Source organism: Plectropomus leopardus, chromosome 22 (genome assembly GCF_008729295.1).
Source record: "Plectropomus leopardus isolate mb chromosome 22, YSFRI_Pleo_2.0, whole genome shotgun sequence".
In the NCBI taxonomy this organism is placed as follows: domain Eukaryota; kingdom Metazoa; phylum Chordata; class Actinopteri; order Perciformes; family Serranidae; genus Plectropomus; species Plectropomus leopardus.
Window position 1 is genome coordinate 24,366,245 of NC_056484.1, and position 17,707 is coordinate 24,383,951.

General features: G+C 41.4%; 1 protein-coding gene across 1 annotated transcript in view; it reads right to left on the reverse strand.

Moving 5' to 3' along the window:
• Positions 1-17,707, reverse strand: part of LOC121961725 (pleckstrin homology domain-containing family A member 5-like) — a 142,743-nt gene that overhangs the window by 6,672 nt on the left and 118,364 nt on the right. Inside the window, exons 15-25 of the mRNA XM_042511784.1 lie at positions 16,676-16,756; positions 9,929-9,991; positions 9,768-9,848; positions 9,474-9,626; positions 8,635-8,736; positions 8,335-8,443; positions 8,126-8,172; positions 4,632-4,767; positions 2,178-2,299; positions 1,155-1,346; positions 827-943 (exon numbers count right to left, since the gene is read on the reverse strand). Of these exons, the coding sequence (XP_042367718.1) occupies positions 827-943; positions 1,155-1,346; positions 2,178-2,299; positions 4,632-4,767; positions 8,126-8,172; positions 8,335-8,443; positions 8,635-8,736; positions 9,474-9,626; positions 9,768-9,848; positions 9,929-9,991; positions 16,676-16,756 (1,203 nt within the window). The remainder of the gene's footprint in view (positions 1-826; positions 944-1,154; positions 1,347-2,177; positions 2,300-4,631; positions 4,768-8,125; positions 8,173-8,334; positions 8,444-8,634; positions 8,737-9,473; positions 9,627-9,767; positions 9,849-9,928; positions 9,992-16,675; positions 16,757-17,707) is intronic.

Here is a 17,707-nt window from a genome sequence, read left to right on the forward strand (position 1 = left end):
CAGTCCAACTGACAACCCAGTTCTGTTTTTTTTTCAAAGCCTGAACATCAATAATGTTTGTGCTTATTGATACTGCTGTTGAGTCCTGTGGGTCCTATATCATAACATTATATCTCAAGTCAAGTCACGTCATTTAAATCCAATCACTGGTCCACATACATCAGTTGTTATCAAATTAAACTAAATGCAGTGGTGTCAACTGTATTCAGGTTGAAAAAACAATGTCAGCTGCTGCTGCAGCACAGCAGTCAGTCTTCATTATCATCCACTCACAGCAGCAGTGGGAAGCACACCCAGTTTTTTTTAGTCCTGTCAGTTTAAAATAGTAATCCAGTGTTGAAATCCCAGTTGAAATCGTCAGGATAAGAACTCGTTAGCTAAATAAAAGAGGCTGCATAAAATTTCACTGTGATGTGTTCAAGGTCAGTCACTGGTTAAGCAATAAAAGCAAAACCAGTTATTTTAAAAACATATCGTTGCCCCGTCTTTCCAATCCCTTTCCCAAGTCATGACTTTGGTAAATAACATAAATAGACACTGCATGTTGCTGTCATATATGGCGTAAGGTGTGTCACGACGAGTGGGATGTGTCGTCTCTGAGCATGAAACCTTCAGCAGTATAAACATCAGCTGATGTTCATCTGAGGATCAGATCGGGCTGATCAGTTTAAAAATACCTCGATAAGCCCCGATGCCGGTCTTTGAGATTGGATCAGGACATCCCTGATTTTCAGTTTTAATATTCTGCTTAAAATGTTATTTGTTGTGGATGAAACTAAGAACAAAGTAAAGATCACAACTACTGAGATCAAAAGTTCCCATGAACCTTTGCTGCAGCCTCAGCAGCTGTCCTACTCTGCTCCATATGAGACACCTTCAGCTGCTGCAGAGCTGCCTCCAGCTCCACAGGGTCTGCACAGGCCCCCTCCGCATGGATCCGACTCTGCACACATGCACGCACACACACACGCATGCACGCACGCACACACACACACACACACACACACACACACACACACACACACACACAGACAGAGGAATTAATTGATGGACTCAAATGGAAATTTTTTAGGTTAGGTAAGTACAAGAGGTAGCTCCTAAGCTAAAGCAGTGTTTGTGTGTATGTGTTTGTGTGTTTGTATGGTACACGTCACCTGCTGAATAACAAAAGGGTTGTCTTTGCTGAAGGAGGGTGAGCGGGATGGGGTTTCTCTCTTCTTCTCTCGGAGCGACGAGGCCTCCTGGTTTCTTCTCATCCTCTCCAGCTGCTCCTCCACACTCATCCTCGTTCTGCCCAGCTCTCGTTCCCCAAATCCCGTCTGATCCACGGCACTCCTCGGACGCTCCTGCACAAGACAAGACTTAGTGTTACAGTCTTTTGCTTTTTGCATTAAAGCTGTCCAGAGAATTATTTCTGACTGTGGAATGATTTCTGCCAGTTATAAAGCAGTGGCCTACAATGTAAGAAGAGAACAAGTTGGAGCTGGATATTGTATGATTCAGTATGACAATTAATTGTTTGGGCAACCAGTCTGCCACCTGCTGCCAAAAGGGTGCAACAACTGGACAATACCAAATTAAATGCATTATGTCTTTGTCCTCATCATGACAAAATCTCAAGATATTATCCTCAGTTATTGTCCATAACTAATGCATTTTTTACTCTTGGTAATATCTTATGGAACATTTTTAATATAAAAGCTATAAATAGTTAGAACAAGATGACCAGTACATTAAAATGAACTAAAAATGGATCTAAAATGTCTTCACATCATTTTATCCTATTAGATGTGTGAAATTTAATGTATGAATTCTTCAGTTATGGCCAAAAACATGTTTGGTGAGGTCACAGTGACCTTTGACCGCCAAATACTGATCAAGACACAACTAATTAAATTCCAGCTTCCATATGACAATATTCAAACAATATGAGAAAACATCAGGCAACGTGCAAAACTGATCCCTGCTCTGATTGATTGACTGTCAGATGAAGTGACATGTTGTAAATGCAGATTAGCAGATTAACAATCTAAAGAGCTCTGACACAAAGGAATGATCACCTACACAAAAAAATATACAAAACAAAATTCTGTTCAGCCACATTTGATGAATTGGAATCAGTTCATATTATCAAACTTTGTTTGTCTCTCTCTCTGGATGCTGAGGGGGAAACCTACTGATCTGGATTCAGACTTCTTGGTCTTCCTCAGGGTGACATAGGAGGCGATGGTGGAGGACTCTGGAGGGCTCATGGGAGATTTGGTCCGAGGAGGAATGATGCCCACTGGGTAGGGGGGCACTGTTGGAGAGAAGCAGGGAACGCTGTCACTTATACACCGGCAAACTAACACGGCACTCAGGCTAATTGCTCATGTTGAGACGGAAAAGGTCATATGCTCTATTTCACAAAAGATTAAAAATAAGCTCACAAAAAAACACTTTAAGACATTCAGGGAAATCATTGCTGTTTATCACAAAGTAATACATTTTGAAAAAATAATCAGTTTGATGAGTGTTTTAGTGTAATAACAGAATCAATATTATTCCAACGGTCACACCGTCAGTCCAAAATCCTTTAATATATGTAGTGTAGAGTTTAAAGGAATTTAATAAAAAGTATTAAGTGTACTTTTTGGCAAAACATGGATGCTTCACACACATCTTCCCCCGGCAGCACAGAGGATCTTTACAACCAGAACAGTTTACAGATAAGCGTCAACAATTCAGTATCTAAACAAATGTCTCACCTCCTGCTTCTGAGATACAATGTTGAAAAATAACCAGAAGGGTTTTTGCAGAACACTATGATGTCACTGTGATATCACACTGAGTTTCAAGACTGTAATGTACCATTTCATTGCTGTATCTGGGCAATCGTCTTTTTCTGTGAAAGCTACAAATCAGTGGAACATTCTGCCTGACAGTGGGAGGAGCTGCAGCTCTATCAGGACTTTCAAAACCTTGAAAAGACGGTTCAAAGCTGCTTAGCTCTGTACTTACTGACCTTGAAATCTGGACTTTAGAATTAGTTTTTTATTTGACAAGCATTAACTAGTACAGTGTACTATGGTGTTTAGCTTTGTATTGTGTGTTCTGTGTGTAATGTGCTTTTGTGTTTTATACTGCACTGTCTGCCTTGTCTTTGTCCTTTATCACTTTATAATGCATTTGCATTTATATTGTGTGTGGCTCTGCCTTGTATTGTTTGCCCTGTGTGTGTGTGTGTGTGTGTGTGTTTTAAGTGTACATCTTTATATTATGTTATTGTGCTATGTCTTTGTTCTGACCTGTTTAAGGACTGCAGATGCAATTTTCCCTAAGCTATAATTTAGTGCTGTGCATCAAATGGTAACATTTGTTTTGTATATGGTCCCTTTAAATAAAAAAAAAACACAGTTGGATGTGACAGGAGGCACCCAGGAGGAATCCTGATCAGTAGGACTGTCCCGAATACCATTACCATTACATACAAATACCATACCTCCAACTGCTTGTCAGTGGTTGTGACACTTATAGCTTGTAAAGTTAAGAACTAGACAGTTACGCAGTACAACAATCTGTCCAGTGTTCTAAATAAGTCTGTTAAATTATGTTGTGCATCTGAAATGATGTATCCTCATGGAAGATATTGAAATTCACTTGCTCTGTGCTGCAGGAAAGAGCTGCGGGGGGTCTCATGTGTTTACGTTCTGGTGTTGCTCTTACTGACACCAAAATGGCTCGACTCAGTCAATGAACAATTTAATAACGGTTGGGTAACTGTGTGTGACAAGTGCAGCAGCAGAAACACAAACACAGAGGGGGCATTCCTCTGCTGCTGCTGCTGCAAAAAAGAACAAATAGCCGAATATTTGGGTCCATCCCGACTGATCAGATGTCTGAACCACCTCATCTGGCCCCTTTCCACATGAAAGAGCAGCAGCTCCCTCTGAGCCCCTCACCCTATCTCTAAGGCTGAGCCAGGACCCTACAGAGGGAACCTATTTTGGCTGCTCCTATCTGTCATCCAGTCACTACCCAGAGCTCATGACCATAGGCGAGGGCTGGAATCTAAATGTAACGGTAAACTGAAAGAAACTCAGAAAGTGCAATGCCTGCATCACTGCTGCTGCCACACATAACTGCCTGTACATCTCACGCTCCATTTTACCCTCTTTCATGAAAAGACTCAGAGATACTTCAATATCTTAACTCTATCATTTTTTGACTAAGAAACATGGATTGATCTCATATATAAGCCATTGAAATCGCATCAGTGTCAGAAAAACATTCACATCAGCCCCTTAATTAGACGTCCAATCAAACTTCAAGAATTAGATGTCTGATTGGCAATTAAATGTTTCATGAGGTGAGTGGTGGTCCAAACAGATTGGGAGCCTTTGCAAAGAAAATACTGCAACATATCAGAGCAGTACTGGGTGCACCACTGGAAAAAGCCATGGCAAAGGGAAAGGAGTGACCACACAAGGACAAAATCACAAAAGGTATGCAGACCTAGCTGTAATGTTTTGGCTTGACACATCCTAATTTATAAGACCCAATAGGGAAGCAATCCTGATGCTGCAATACAGCGGATGCTTGGTGTAAATTAAGTAGTAGTTTGGGTAAAAGTGTGGATGAGGCCTGAGTACCTTTTGAAGCTGCAGTGTCCTTACTCTCATTTGAGGTCTCCGTCTTGTCCTTGTCCTCGGTGTTGGCCTCGTCTACTTCTTCCTTTACCGTGGTCAGCTCAGGCTCGCTCTTATACAGCCGGTAGTCTGGAGCTTGCTGTGAGGAAGAGATCACTTAAGGTCAGAATACAACACACCATGCAGGAGCAGTCAGCACACATAAACACAAATGCACACTCTGCGACTTTCTCGCTTGACTTTGCAACTTTTCAGACCTTTTTTTGCACCTTGCTGAGAGTAATCTCAATAAGCTGCTCCTCTGGCAGCATCACAGTGCCTCTCCCTTTGTTCCAACCACTATCATTCATTTAAATAAAGCCTAGCATGGGTTGCACACTAATTTTTAATTTCTTGTACTTATTTATGAACAATTTATCTGCCTTTGAGTCTATATTTGATTTTGCAGTTTTGCTTTAGCGGCTTCTCTTGAATCCTGTTTCTTGTCAGCGTGTGAGTATCCAGTGTTTGCCCTGTCTGTTATGCATGTGTCCTCTGTCAGTGTTTCTCTTGTTTAATGTTGTAAACTAACACGGATGCTCTCTCTGTTATGCTGCAAAACAGATCTACCTACGGGTACAAATAAAGCCACCTAATCTAACCTAACCTAACCTAACCTAACCTAACCTAACCTAACCTAACCTTTTTCTGATGAGATTGTTTAGAACTTTTTCATGCCATAAAAAGGGGGATTTCATGATTGAAGGCTGTGTGCACTAGAGCCTTAGGTTAATTGCGCTGCTTGCGTCAGTTGGTCAGTTAGTGAGAACTTGAAACTACGGAGATTGCTACAGCACAGACGCTGGCTTCAAATGAGGTCACCAGCGCAAGATGACAGGAGCTGTATCCATTATATTTTGGCTTAATTTTTCTACAGTGGGAGAAAGATTAGATGTGTCATCCATCTCTAGATACTGGTACACTGAGACAGGAGAGAGTTACCAACTGCAACAGCTTCACACTTAACTCTATGCTTTCTTGGATTCGGGAACAAAAGCATTTGCTCAGTCTGAAAATTTGCTGATTCTTAAAATGTTTCAGTTTGGCAACAAGGTAACACCTACGGTCCCATCTCTCTTTCCTCATTTGTTACAGTGCCATCACAATAGTAGTGGCAGAGAGGAGGGTTCTCTGCTGCTGTAAAAATACTTTTGACTGTGCACATTCAAAGTAGAAGGCAAAACACGGTTAAAAAAGTGTTAATGTACAAAAACAAACGTCACCCTCATAACAATAAAACTCCACAAATAAATACACACGGAGCAGAATGGGTGTGGATGCGACCCTGTAGGTGAGCAACAGTGACGGCTGGATGGAACATGAAATGAGGGGGTCAAAAGAAAAACAACACGAAAATAAAATCCAAATGAATCCAAAATGGCACTTGTTGAAGAATGAATCTCTCCAGTGCTGAGTTGAGATGTGAAAATGATGAGTATGAATGTAAACATGGTTGTGAGCACACATTGTCGGCGGCCTCAGTAAACCAAAGATGGACGGTGGGAGCAGACATGGGAGGGGCATAAAGGTTTCCCTTGGTTCTTACGCTGTGCACTCCGTTCCTGGAGCCAGCCTGCGATCCTCGGGACGGTGTGTGTGTGGGGGCAGGCGGCTGCCCGGGTGTGAGTGGTGGGGGGTTCACGTGAGGGGGGCGCTCTGAGGAGTCGTAGTACTGGGGGAGGGGCGGGCGGGGGGGCATGCTGTCACCCTCCTTGGGAGGACCGAGTGGCAGCAGCGTCACTGCCTGTTGACAGTCAACACAGTTGGTCTCATTCAAAGGAAATCATGTCCCTGGACTATACTCAAGGTTATGGGTCAGGATCAGTAGTTTTTTCAGATACTTACTGCTGTTGGAAATCAGACTAATGATAGAGTCGACTAAAACAGTGTAGTTTGGTGGTTTAAAACCAAAACAATGAACTGAAAATGTTTTCATTTGCTTCAGTTCAGTTTGGTACACATTTTTTTCCATTTCCATTGTCAAAAGTTGTGGATGGAACAAATGGAACTCTTCCTTACCATTCCTGTTTTTTGTAACCTCTTTGTTGAGGTACAAGCACACTGATCTGATGCTAAAAGGTGGAGCCAGAAACACTGCAGTCTGCTGAATAATTATTTCATCGATATAAGGGCCTCACATAAAACTAGGCTGTCTCTGCAGTAAAAAGATCAAAATACTTTTGAAATTGGTGCTACATGAGTAGAGAAAACGGTGCTGTTGCTTAAGAGGTAGAAAATCTTTAATTACAGAATACTACGTGCCTGACGTAATGTGGACTGGGGCTTGTGAAACAATGGCGGCTGGCCAGATCTCATATTCCAGTTAAACAGTAAGCTGAAACATGTTACTAAAAATATTTGAGGAGAGAAACAGACAACTTAGAAACAGAATACTGGTTTACATTTGATAAGCGCTGCTTAGTTTTACTGTTTGATCTTAGTTTTTTCAGCCTCAATTTTCACTGTGCAGGAAGCAGTGTGGTGCCACCTTCCTGTTCACACACTCTCACAATTACAGCAAACTAGGTGTTAAAATACACTTCTGAAAACATTTAAGATGGGAAATAGTAACTAATCATATTTTATATTCGATCAGTGTAGTTTTACTGTTTGATTGTCTGAGTTTGAGAAATTTATTTCGACCGGATTATGTGATCGGCATATAACCCTCGCTTGCAGACAAAAACGCATTGTAGCGTGCTTACTGTGTGTCGCTTCAGTGCGCTCAAGCAGCACTAAATCCCTAAACCTCTAAATATTCTTTCAAGAGAGACTAGAGCCTGCTCTTTTTTGTTCTGAAAATGTTGGCATGCAACCCTGTTCTGTGGATCATAAACGAGGTGCTGACTTCACTCTGTACCACCAGTGAACAAGGAATTACAGGGGGAAATGGGGCTAAAGACACTAGAATGCACGGAACTGCAGAGTTGTAGATGGTTATCTGTGGGTGGCTCTAATGTCTGCTTGTCAATGTCTTGTCAAAACACAAGTTACAAAAACAGAATAGCCAGATGGCAGTCAAACCTGAAACAAAAACGTACACACATTGTTAAAAAACTATCTAACCTAGAAGGTGAGTATAGGTAATGATAGGCATCATGAAAACTTAATTTGGTTCAGGTCACAGTAGGCTGGTTTCCATTATAGATTTATGCAAAACTTCAGCAATATTTTTTGAAATGTTGATATGCAATTTCAATTTGCACAATCTGAAGGTTAATGGAAACCAGCTTTGTGACAGAATAGCTATGTCAAGCAAGTTTTAAGATTTATTTCATGGTGTACTGACTTAAAGTAAAACCTGTGGGTGCCTGGTAAAAGGGAAATTCATATAAACACTTTTCGTGTGCCTTTTAAAATGGTTTGCAAACTGGGAAAACTTAACGGGACTAGTATTTAACTTGCTAAAAAAAACAAAAGAAAAAGCAGATTTGGACTGTGCTGTGATGCTGCCTTACCTCATTCTTCTGTAGGCTGGAGAGCGGTTTGGAACCAGGTAACCCTGCTGGATATGGGAATATAAAGATGAGAGGGATGAGACATTTTCCACAACATGACATCTAAAAGACTTTTGTGGTCAGGCAATCAAGTAATGCGATTCTCATCAGACAAATATTAAAATGAATGTGAGAATATGACTTAATGAAATGTTATTGGAGAGACTCACTGCTGTCTATGCTCCGCTGTGGTTTGTTTTTGGCCAGAGCCTCCATCACGTCCTGGATCCTCCACAGCTCCTTCTGGATCTGGATGTGCCGCTGGCTTGGAGGCTCTGTCTGAGGACAGACACACACACACACACACACACGCACACACACACACACACACACACACACACGCACACACACACACACACACACACACGCACGCACATACATACATAGGTGATGGCTGTTAAAAGCTTAATCACCCTAGGAGATGTGTGTGAGTGTGTGTCTGAGTGTGTGCATGTGTGTGTGTGTGTTACCTGTGGGCTACCCAATGCCTCCAGCTGCTCCAGCAAGTTGGACTTGGCCAGAGTGACATCTGCCCCCAACCTGTCGTACTCCCTCCAGGAACGCTCCAACTCCTGAAAACCAGGACACCAACTGACAGGAGGTTCATTGGACTCTGTGTTTGTGTGTGCGCGTGTGTGTGTTTGTGTGTCTTTGACTTATGTCTACATGTGTGTGCTCAAACAAACGTGCTTCCCAGAAGGAATTCCTTCTATTTGACTCCTTGTGGCTACCATTTGTCCCATTTCTATTTTGATATATTAAAAATAACAGAATTGTGAGTTGTGAGAATAATGAGGTATGATGCTGATTAATGACCAGAAAAGAGTTTTTGTAAAGCATCATGATGTCACAGTGAAGTTGACCTTTGACCTTTTGGAAATAAAATGTCCTTGCCTCATTATTTAGTCACAATGTGTGCACAAATTCTTGAGTAATGACTGTAAACATTATTTCTGAGATCACAGTGAACTTGACCTTTGACCCTTGAATTCTAACCAGTTGACCTGTTTGTGTCAAGTTTGAGGAACTTCCTTCAAGGTGTTTTTGAGATATCTCATTTACATGAATGACACAAACGCAAGATCACAATGACCATGACCTTTGACCACCAAAATTGAATCAGTTTATTCTTAGAAAATACAGGTCCAGCTGTTTCTTGGCCTGCACTTGTATTTAAAACAAAACATCAAGTTTTAGACCAAAGGCTCTATGAAATGGATTTTACTGACAGTTTGTAAGTGTCCTTGTGGTGTGTGTGTGTGTGTGTGTGTGTGTGTGTGTGTGTGTGTGTGTGTTAGGATGTGCTCACGCTGTTGACTCTGGACAGCTCTCTGCAGGTGCTGAGCAGGCCGTTCTGCAACACGTCTCTCTGCTGGACCAGGCTCTGTGTGGCTGCAGGGTTGGAACCGCTCTGTTCACTCAACTCCTGACTGGCAGACAGCAGGGCTGTCTCCAGAGTGTGCTGCCATACAACACAAACACACACACACACACACACACACACACACACACACACACACACACACACACACACATAAATACTTATTGCACATACGAGTCTACACAAAGACAGAAAAATGAGTGCACACACTGAGAGCTGTACCTTCTCTCTGTGTAGCTGCTGCAGTTTATCCTCCTGCATCCTCACTGCTTTGTCCTGCTCACACAGTCTGCTCAGCTTGGTCTGACACACACAAACACACACACATCAACTACATTCTCTTTGAAATGTATCCATGTCACCGAGAAGTGGGCTCATCTTACATCTATGTCCGGCTCCTCTGTGCGCTGGATGAAGGAGCTGTCTTTGTAGTCGTCTGGACTGATCTGAAACAAGGAGGCACAGTCAGAGATGGACAGCAGGGGGCGACAGCAACACATCAGTTAGGAAGGAGATCTAGGAGCTCCAGCCATGATGAGCTCTCCTTCAAAATGCTACTGTATGCAATTTAGGAGAAACAAATGACCTGACATCTCATTGTTTCACCCAATTTGTCCTAATATATATGGCAGGGATGCTTAACTTGCTTTGTTTAGGAGCGAGTTTTCCAAAATGACAGGAGGCCAGGGGCCAGTCACAGCAGCCCCATACGTGTCTTTAGGATTTTAGGACATTTCTAGGATTCTAGGATGTCTGTAAGATTTTAGTAGATTTTTAGGGCTAAGATGTCTCTAGGACTTAAGGACATTCAAGGATTTTAGGACATTTGTCAGACTTTAGGACATTTGTAGGATTTTAGGACATTTCTAAGATTTTGGGACATTTCTATATTAGGAACTTTCTGTGATTATAGGATGTTTCCAAGATTTTAGGATGTTTGTTGAATTTCAGGATATTTCTAGGCTTTTGGGAGATTTGTAAGATTGTAGGACATTTTTTGGATTTTGGGACATTTACAGGATTTTAAGACATTTGTGGGATTTTGGGGCATTTCTAGAAAATTAGGACTCTGGGATTTTGGGATGTTTCTAGGATTTTAGGATGTTTCTAGGATTTATGGACATTTCTAGGATTTTAGGACATTAGAAGCTTAGCTAGGATCTCTGTTTTAGGTTGAGAATCCTCCATTGGCACTTCTTTTGACAAACAAGCTCTATTTTGATGCTGTTGTATAAACTCTGGCACCTGTATACCTGTATACTAAAAGTGCTCTAACAGTTCCCAGTGTAAGGGGGAAGTGAGTATCACTGTCATAGAGGATGGAGTCTGTCAAAGTGTGGGTTTATCAAGGATTGGATTTGTCTGATATCTCGCTACAGATTTCAGAGAGAAACTCTTAATATTGTTCCTGGCTGCTGTTCATTCCACAGGTAGGCAGGGAGGAAGGGGATGAAGGGATGAGTGCTCTGTGCAGATTCATTAATCCTGTTTAATTTCCCTTAAGGCTGTTTACCCAGGTGTTACCAGGGGAAGTGTGGCTTAATATCATAATGTAGAGAAAGACAGAGTCAGGTGTATCCTCAGAGAATGGATGCACGCTAATAATGACAAAATTAAGCCCCAAAATATTATATATAGAATTATCAAAGGCAAGAATGTCATTTTGTGAAGACATGTGCGCCAAATCATAGTTTTGCCTCCCCTGCTTTTACAGTATCAGTTTGATTTACTCAAATCTCAGATCACGGGTAGACAGCAATATTACAACACATCCTGTTTATAGTTTAAATGTCATTCTGATGCGTCCCTGACAGGGACTATGTCATCAATGCAGAATGTGATGTTGTTTTGGTGACATTATAATAACGCGCTACAACTTCCCCATTTTACCACCAGTTAGACAGTGTTGCATGACTTTGCATTGCTTTGCAGAGTCTGTCCCTTCTATACATCTTCACTCAAAACTGGTCTTTTGAAAGCAGCAGTGTTATGCTACAGAACAGCTCCTACAAACGTGAACATTAACTACACTGGAGCGACCGATGAGCCTTTCAGCCAATTCCTCCTAAAGAAAAGAGAGAGCTTGGCTGTTAGCTCAAACAGATGGTAAAAGATGAGGGCAGGCAGAGGCACAGTGTTAGTGGTCTGCAGTAAAGTGATAAAATACTCGTTAGACCCCAGCTCTTCTTCACAGCACCAATGCAGATCTGTCCCCAGCATACAGGAAATGTGCAAGGTCTCTGGATTAGTGGATGCTTGGCGACTACTCAATCCACCAACACAAGATTACACCTTTTTTTCCCCACCAAAAAATACGCTATCCAGGATTGACTATTTTTTTTTTGTCTCTAACTCTATAATTCCCTCCATAATGTCTAGCTCTGTTGGTAGTATTCTCCTCTCTGATCACACCCCCATGGCTCTCCGCATGGTCCCTCTCCACAACACCACCAAGTCTCCTTGGTGGAGGCTCAACTCTAGTCTCTTGCCTGACCCAGGTTTTACGGAATTTTTGAGGGCTCATATTAATCTCTATGAAGAAACCAATTTGCTATCAGCCCCTTCTGCAGGCGTGGCATTGAAGGCTTTTAAAGCATTCATTAGAGGCTATATAATACATCATGCCTCATTCAAAAAGAAAGCAAGCATCACCAAGCAATTGGAGCTGGAGAGGGAAATTTCCATTGCTGAGGCTATCTTTAAACAAGATATGACTCCCTCAAACCCAGCAAACTTAACAAGACTCAAATACGAACTCAACTCCATTTTGACCCAAAAAGCTGAATTTTCCCTGTTTAAAGCTAGCCAGAAACACTTTGAAGAAGGTGATAAAGCAGGGAGAATGCTAGCCTGGTACATCAAACAGAGCGAGGCCGAGTGCTATACCAGCCATTAGAATAGAGGGTGGCAACGTGCTGTCTGATCCAACTGAGATAAACACGACCTTTAGGGTCAGGGTAGAGTGGCAGTATCCGTTTTCTGCCCTGGAAGCCCAGGGTTTATTGGCTGGTTTCAATCTCTTATACACTAAGCCCAGAGCCGTGGTTGCCACAAATGGGGTTATCTTGCAGTCCTTTAAGCCTCGCAGAGGCACCAGGTAGGGCTACCCATTGAGCCCCCTGCTATCTGCACTAGCGCTGGAGCCTCTGGCAGTGGCCATTTGCAGAGACCCTGACTTTCCAGGTATCAAAATTGGCAATAGTAATCACAAGCTGATGCTTTATGTAGATGATGCTTTAGTTTTCATAACGGAACCAGAACGCTCCCTCCCATCCCTTTTAAAACCATTAATAATTTTTCTGAAATATCTGGATATAAAGTAAACTGGGCCAAATCGGAGGTTCTTGCTCTGTCACCCCATTGTCCTAAGACTTTATTTCAGCCTGGTGACTTGACCTGGCCATGGTCGTGAATCAAATATTTAAGCATCACATTCCCCCGATCACTGACTGACCTGGTCCGTGTTAATTTTGAACCTCTTCAAGACAAATTTAAAACTGACATAAACCGATGGTAACCCCTATTTCTGTCTTTGTGGGGCAAGGTCAATGTAGTAATAAAAATGCATGTTGCCCCCCGATTTAATTATCTACTACAGGCTCTTCCAATTAAAATTCCCCTTAGATATTTCAAGCAATTCGATAAGCTATGCAACAAATTCTTTTGGAATGATAAACGCCCGAGATTGAACTTGAAAAAGGTACAGAGACCTGTTGATCAAGGTGGATTGGGGGTTCCCAACTTGTTGCTCTATCATTATGCATTCAGCCTCAGACACATGTTGGACTGGAAACTACCTCCTGAGAGAGCCCCTCCATGGTTAACCTCGAGAGCCCTCTCTGCAGCCCACTCCCCCTATGCATTACATTTCCACTAAGCTTTCTTCCTGATTATGCACTCATCCTATTCTTGAACACATAAAATGGATTTGAAATAGGATGGCTTTCATGTTTAAATTTGACCCCTTTCTCTACATTGCAGCCTCGATATGGTGCAACCCTAAACTCTGCACAGGGAAATCACCATTTCTCTGGAGGCCATGGACTGACAGGGGGATTTTGGTTCTTGGGGACCTATATGAGGGAGATACGCAGGTAAGAAGAGGTATGAAGGCACAATTTGGTTTACCTAAGCATCAGTTCTGGAAATATTTACAACTCAGGCATTTATTACTTCAAACCTTTGGATCTCCTTCAACGCCACCCCCTACCATAGGCTTCGTCTCACAAATAAAGGGGTCTTTGGCAAAGGCCTCGCTCTGCTATTCAATGCTTCTAAAATGTTCAGACAAAAGTCCATCCACCCTTAGACTGGCTTGGGAGAAGGACCTAAATGTGTCATTTACCGAGTGGGAATGGGCCAGGATCCTACTTAAGTTTAAAAAGATGTCCAGGGAACTTAGAACTAGGCTTATACAATTTAAGAGTCTGAACAGAGTGTATTGGACTCCTTCCAAGCTATATAAAGTTAAGTTAATACAAACCCCAAAATGTTGGAGATGCCAGAATGGAGAAGGTGTGTTGACCCATATGTTGTGGAGCTGCCCCAAAATACAAGACTTCTGGTCTTAGATTCATAGAAATGCCACACAAATCATTAGGCACGACATGCCTTTCTCTCAGAGTCTGTATATCCTTGGGACCCGACGCTTCTTGAGGACCCTCCTGACCCTGATGAAGAATGGGTACAGACCGCATTGATGCTGGGGCGTAAACTCATTATCTCAGAGTGGAGCCCCCCCCCAGTCAGTCTTTGGCATAAAATTGGGCAGACTAACACATTGGAAGGCTTGTCTTATAGACCTTTGAACAGAGTGGGGTGTTTCCATCTGAAACGGGGGAAGTATCTCTCCAACATCAGCGGGCCAGACTTGGCTGATGAACTGGAGGGGACTCAAGACTCAAGATCCTATGTATACTTTCAATGCTTCATCTCAATTACATTTTTTTGTGGCAGGGGATCTGCCTGCGCTGTGTCTCACCAACATGACTACTATAATCGATATTGTTGAGTGTGGAAGCAAGCTAAAATTTGGTATTGTCCTGTTTATTTTATCTTATTTTATTTATTTATTTCTCCTGCTTTACAATCCTTTCTTTTTGTTTTCATGTCTCCGATTCAGTTGGATTTCTTAGGTTTGTATATTTGTATGTTTTCAGATGTTTGATAGATGTCATCTTAAAATGCAAATAAAAAGTCTAAAAAAAAAAAAGAATTGATAAAATCCTCTGACAGATCCCCGGGTGAACTTTACAGAGGACGTTACTATGTTTTGTTCCAGGAAATACAGCTGAGATGATGGGACGAACTCACACAGAGAAAATCTAGAGGCTGTCTGAAGGCTGTTCAAGCAACTGGAAGCCTTACAGAGGCCTCACTGCAGGGGATCAAACTCTCTTCGATTCATATGTAGAAATGGCAAAGGGGTTTAACAGAGATGTGGTTAGTTTTTATTTTTACTTTATGAGGCACATTTTAAAATATTGTTCATTTTGCTCTTTTTTTATAGTTATTTTTAAACAGTGCATCCACTCTGGACCTGGGTGATCTTGACTGACAGTTTGTGGTGAATATATTGGTATGCACCCTGACACAGCGATGATACCAGAGCAAAGTGACCTCCTGCAAACGCGGCTGCAAAGCATTTTTACTGTCACCGAGGGCTTAAAAACTTTGGCTCAATGAAAAGCCTTTTAGGGCTATAAATTAATATTTTGGGATTTGGCATTATTCTGTTCTGTCTATAAGTGAGATGAGATGATCTATCTATTGGCTGGATTGAGGTCATTCAGTGATCAGTTGGACTGACAGAATTTGGCTGATTCCACTGAGGCATATAGGCATTGTCCCACCAGGCTTTGAAACCTGGTGGGACATCCCTTCTCTAGTGCTGCTTTCAGATGCCTTTCTTAAGTATTTAACCTTGGAACCAGGAGCATATTGGTGCAAGAAAAGGCGATAAGCAACTCGGTAGGAAATGTTCCACAAACTGTAAGAAATTTATAGATTTAGAAAATTATTCTAAAAAGTTTATTGTATTTTTTTAAAACTTGAAATTGTTATTATTATTATTATTGTTTTTATACACATTTTGAGGTTTATTTGTTTTCATTTCGTCTTTCATTGCTCAATACCTTCTTCTCGTGTTTTTGAGAGAAAACAATTTGCTCAGGTTTTAAAGTGTTGAATATATAAATCACATGTTGATCTAAATGGTCACATTGCAGATTATTTGGTGCAAACTTTAACTTTGAATTCTAACTTCCACATGTGTGACCTCGTATATGCTGAAAAAAGCCAAAACATTGGAGCAAAGTGAGATTGCAGGGTTTGGCTGAAGTCATTGAATGTCTTGCCTGAGGTAAAAATCACTTAAACCAAAGTCAAATTGTTCAGTGTTTCATCTCCACGTTAAGACAAACACATATTAACAGTTTAAGCATTTCAGTGATGACAACGGTGAACAGTGCTGTATGAATACAGAGAGTGAGAGAAGACAGTCATGGCTGTGTAGCGTCGTTCCGTAAGCCATGCTTGCTTGACGTCACTTTTAACAGCATCAAACAGAAAGCAATAAAATGAGATGTACTGAAACAAAAAAAAAAAAACTTCACATACACTTCAAATAATGCTATGATGATGTCTGAGAATGCTTGCTGATTAACTGGTTCATGATTGGACTCTCTGCATCCAAAGTGGTGAGACAAGAGGTTGATGGGGGAAGACGAAGACGAGGGCTACCAGGGCAAAGGTCTGCTTTGAGTCTGCTTCATCTCAGTCAAGCTCAAATTCAAGAGTTCCATTTAGAAACAACACAGACATTCATTTTAGGAAAATAAACCTCTAGCTTCCTGAAGTTTATGACAGCTGTAATGTACATATACTTTAAGTGGAACTCTTCAATCAAACTACACTGAAATGTACTTGGTGTTAAGCAAAAACCTCAAGAGGTGCTTTTGAATTTTTTGCCCAATAAGTAAAATTACAGACATGATAGTTCATTTGTGAAAACCTTTCAAAAAGGTTAAACTAAAGACAGCATAAATGCCATGAGGTTTTGACCCAACAACACAAGTCAAAGGACAAATGTCTTGACCTTGACTCAAGCCAGAACCTGCCGAGGACCTTACTTGCTGATAGAGTTGCGGCCTTGGTGCCGAGTTCTCGATCATAGTGTGAATCATGAAGATTAGAGGCTCATTTTCCTTCGTCTAGCGGAGCGCCAAGGAGAAAGAGGATACAGTGGTATAATAACACAGTACAACACGTTGCTTGAAGGACCAGCCCTAGGTTAATGTCAGACACCCAGGAGTTGGAATGGGATCAACCTTCCATTCAAACAGGAGCAAACCCAGAATAAACAGCACTCTGTCAGGGCCTGTTTACTGCACTCTAGCTTAACTCTTTAGATCAGCCCTAACCTTACACTCACTGATCACCTAATTTGATGTGTTAAAGGACCATTCCTGTGCTTTACATGAGCCAAATGATTACCTATACCTAATAAGTACCTATACTTTATATTAATGAAGAGCATTTTCCAAATCAGTAACTAAAATTGGACATTACCTTTTCAAGAAAAGGGTTTGCAAAAAGCATGTGGAATTATCAGGCCAAAAAGTGAATCAATACAATTGGCATCCAAACTAACAGAAATTCACTCCTATACAGCCTGTCCAAGGTTAGTCTCTCCTTGAAGCATCTGATCTTTTCAAAACAAATCAGAATTCAATAATGTAGGAATATTTTGACGCCTGCCATGATAATTCTGACAACTGTCCACAGGTTCTCATAAAACTATATGCTCTACATAAAACGACCATGCTCAAAACACGTGTTGTAATTTGACTAACAAGTTTAGGTCCAACCTTTTTGACTGATGAAATGAGTCATCAACATTTAAGAGGCAGCCCTATCTGCACAAATATTTACCCTGCTCTAAAGGTAACCACATTAATTTTTTAAAGTCAATGCAAGACGCTATCAGTTTTATCAAACAATTCAATGGGCCATCTGACAAGCACTGCACCCAAAGAAAATACTGGAGAACTATCAAATTGACACTTGACTGCATGCTTGTTGTTCTCAACACTTTTTTTCATAGTCCATGTCTTCAGATAACCAGGAGACTATCAATGTCATGGCTTCAATCAGCTTCAAGT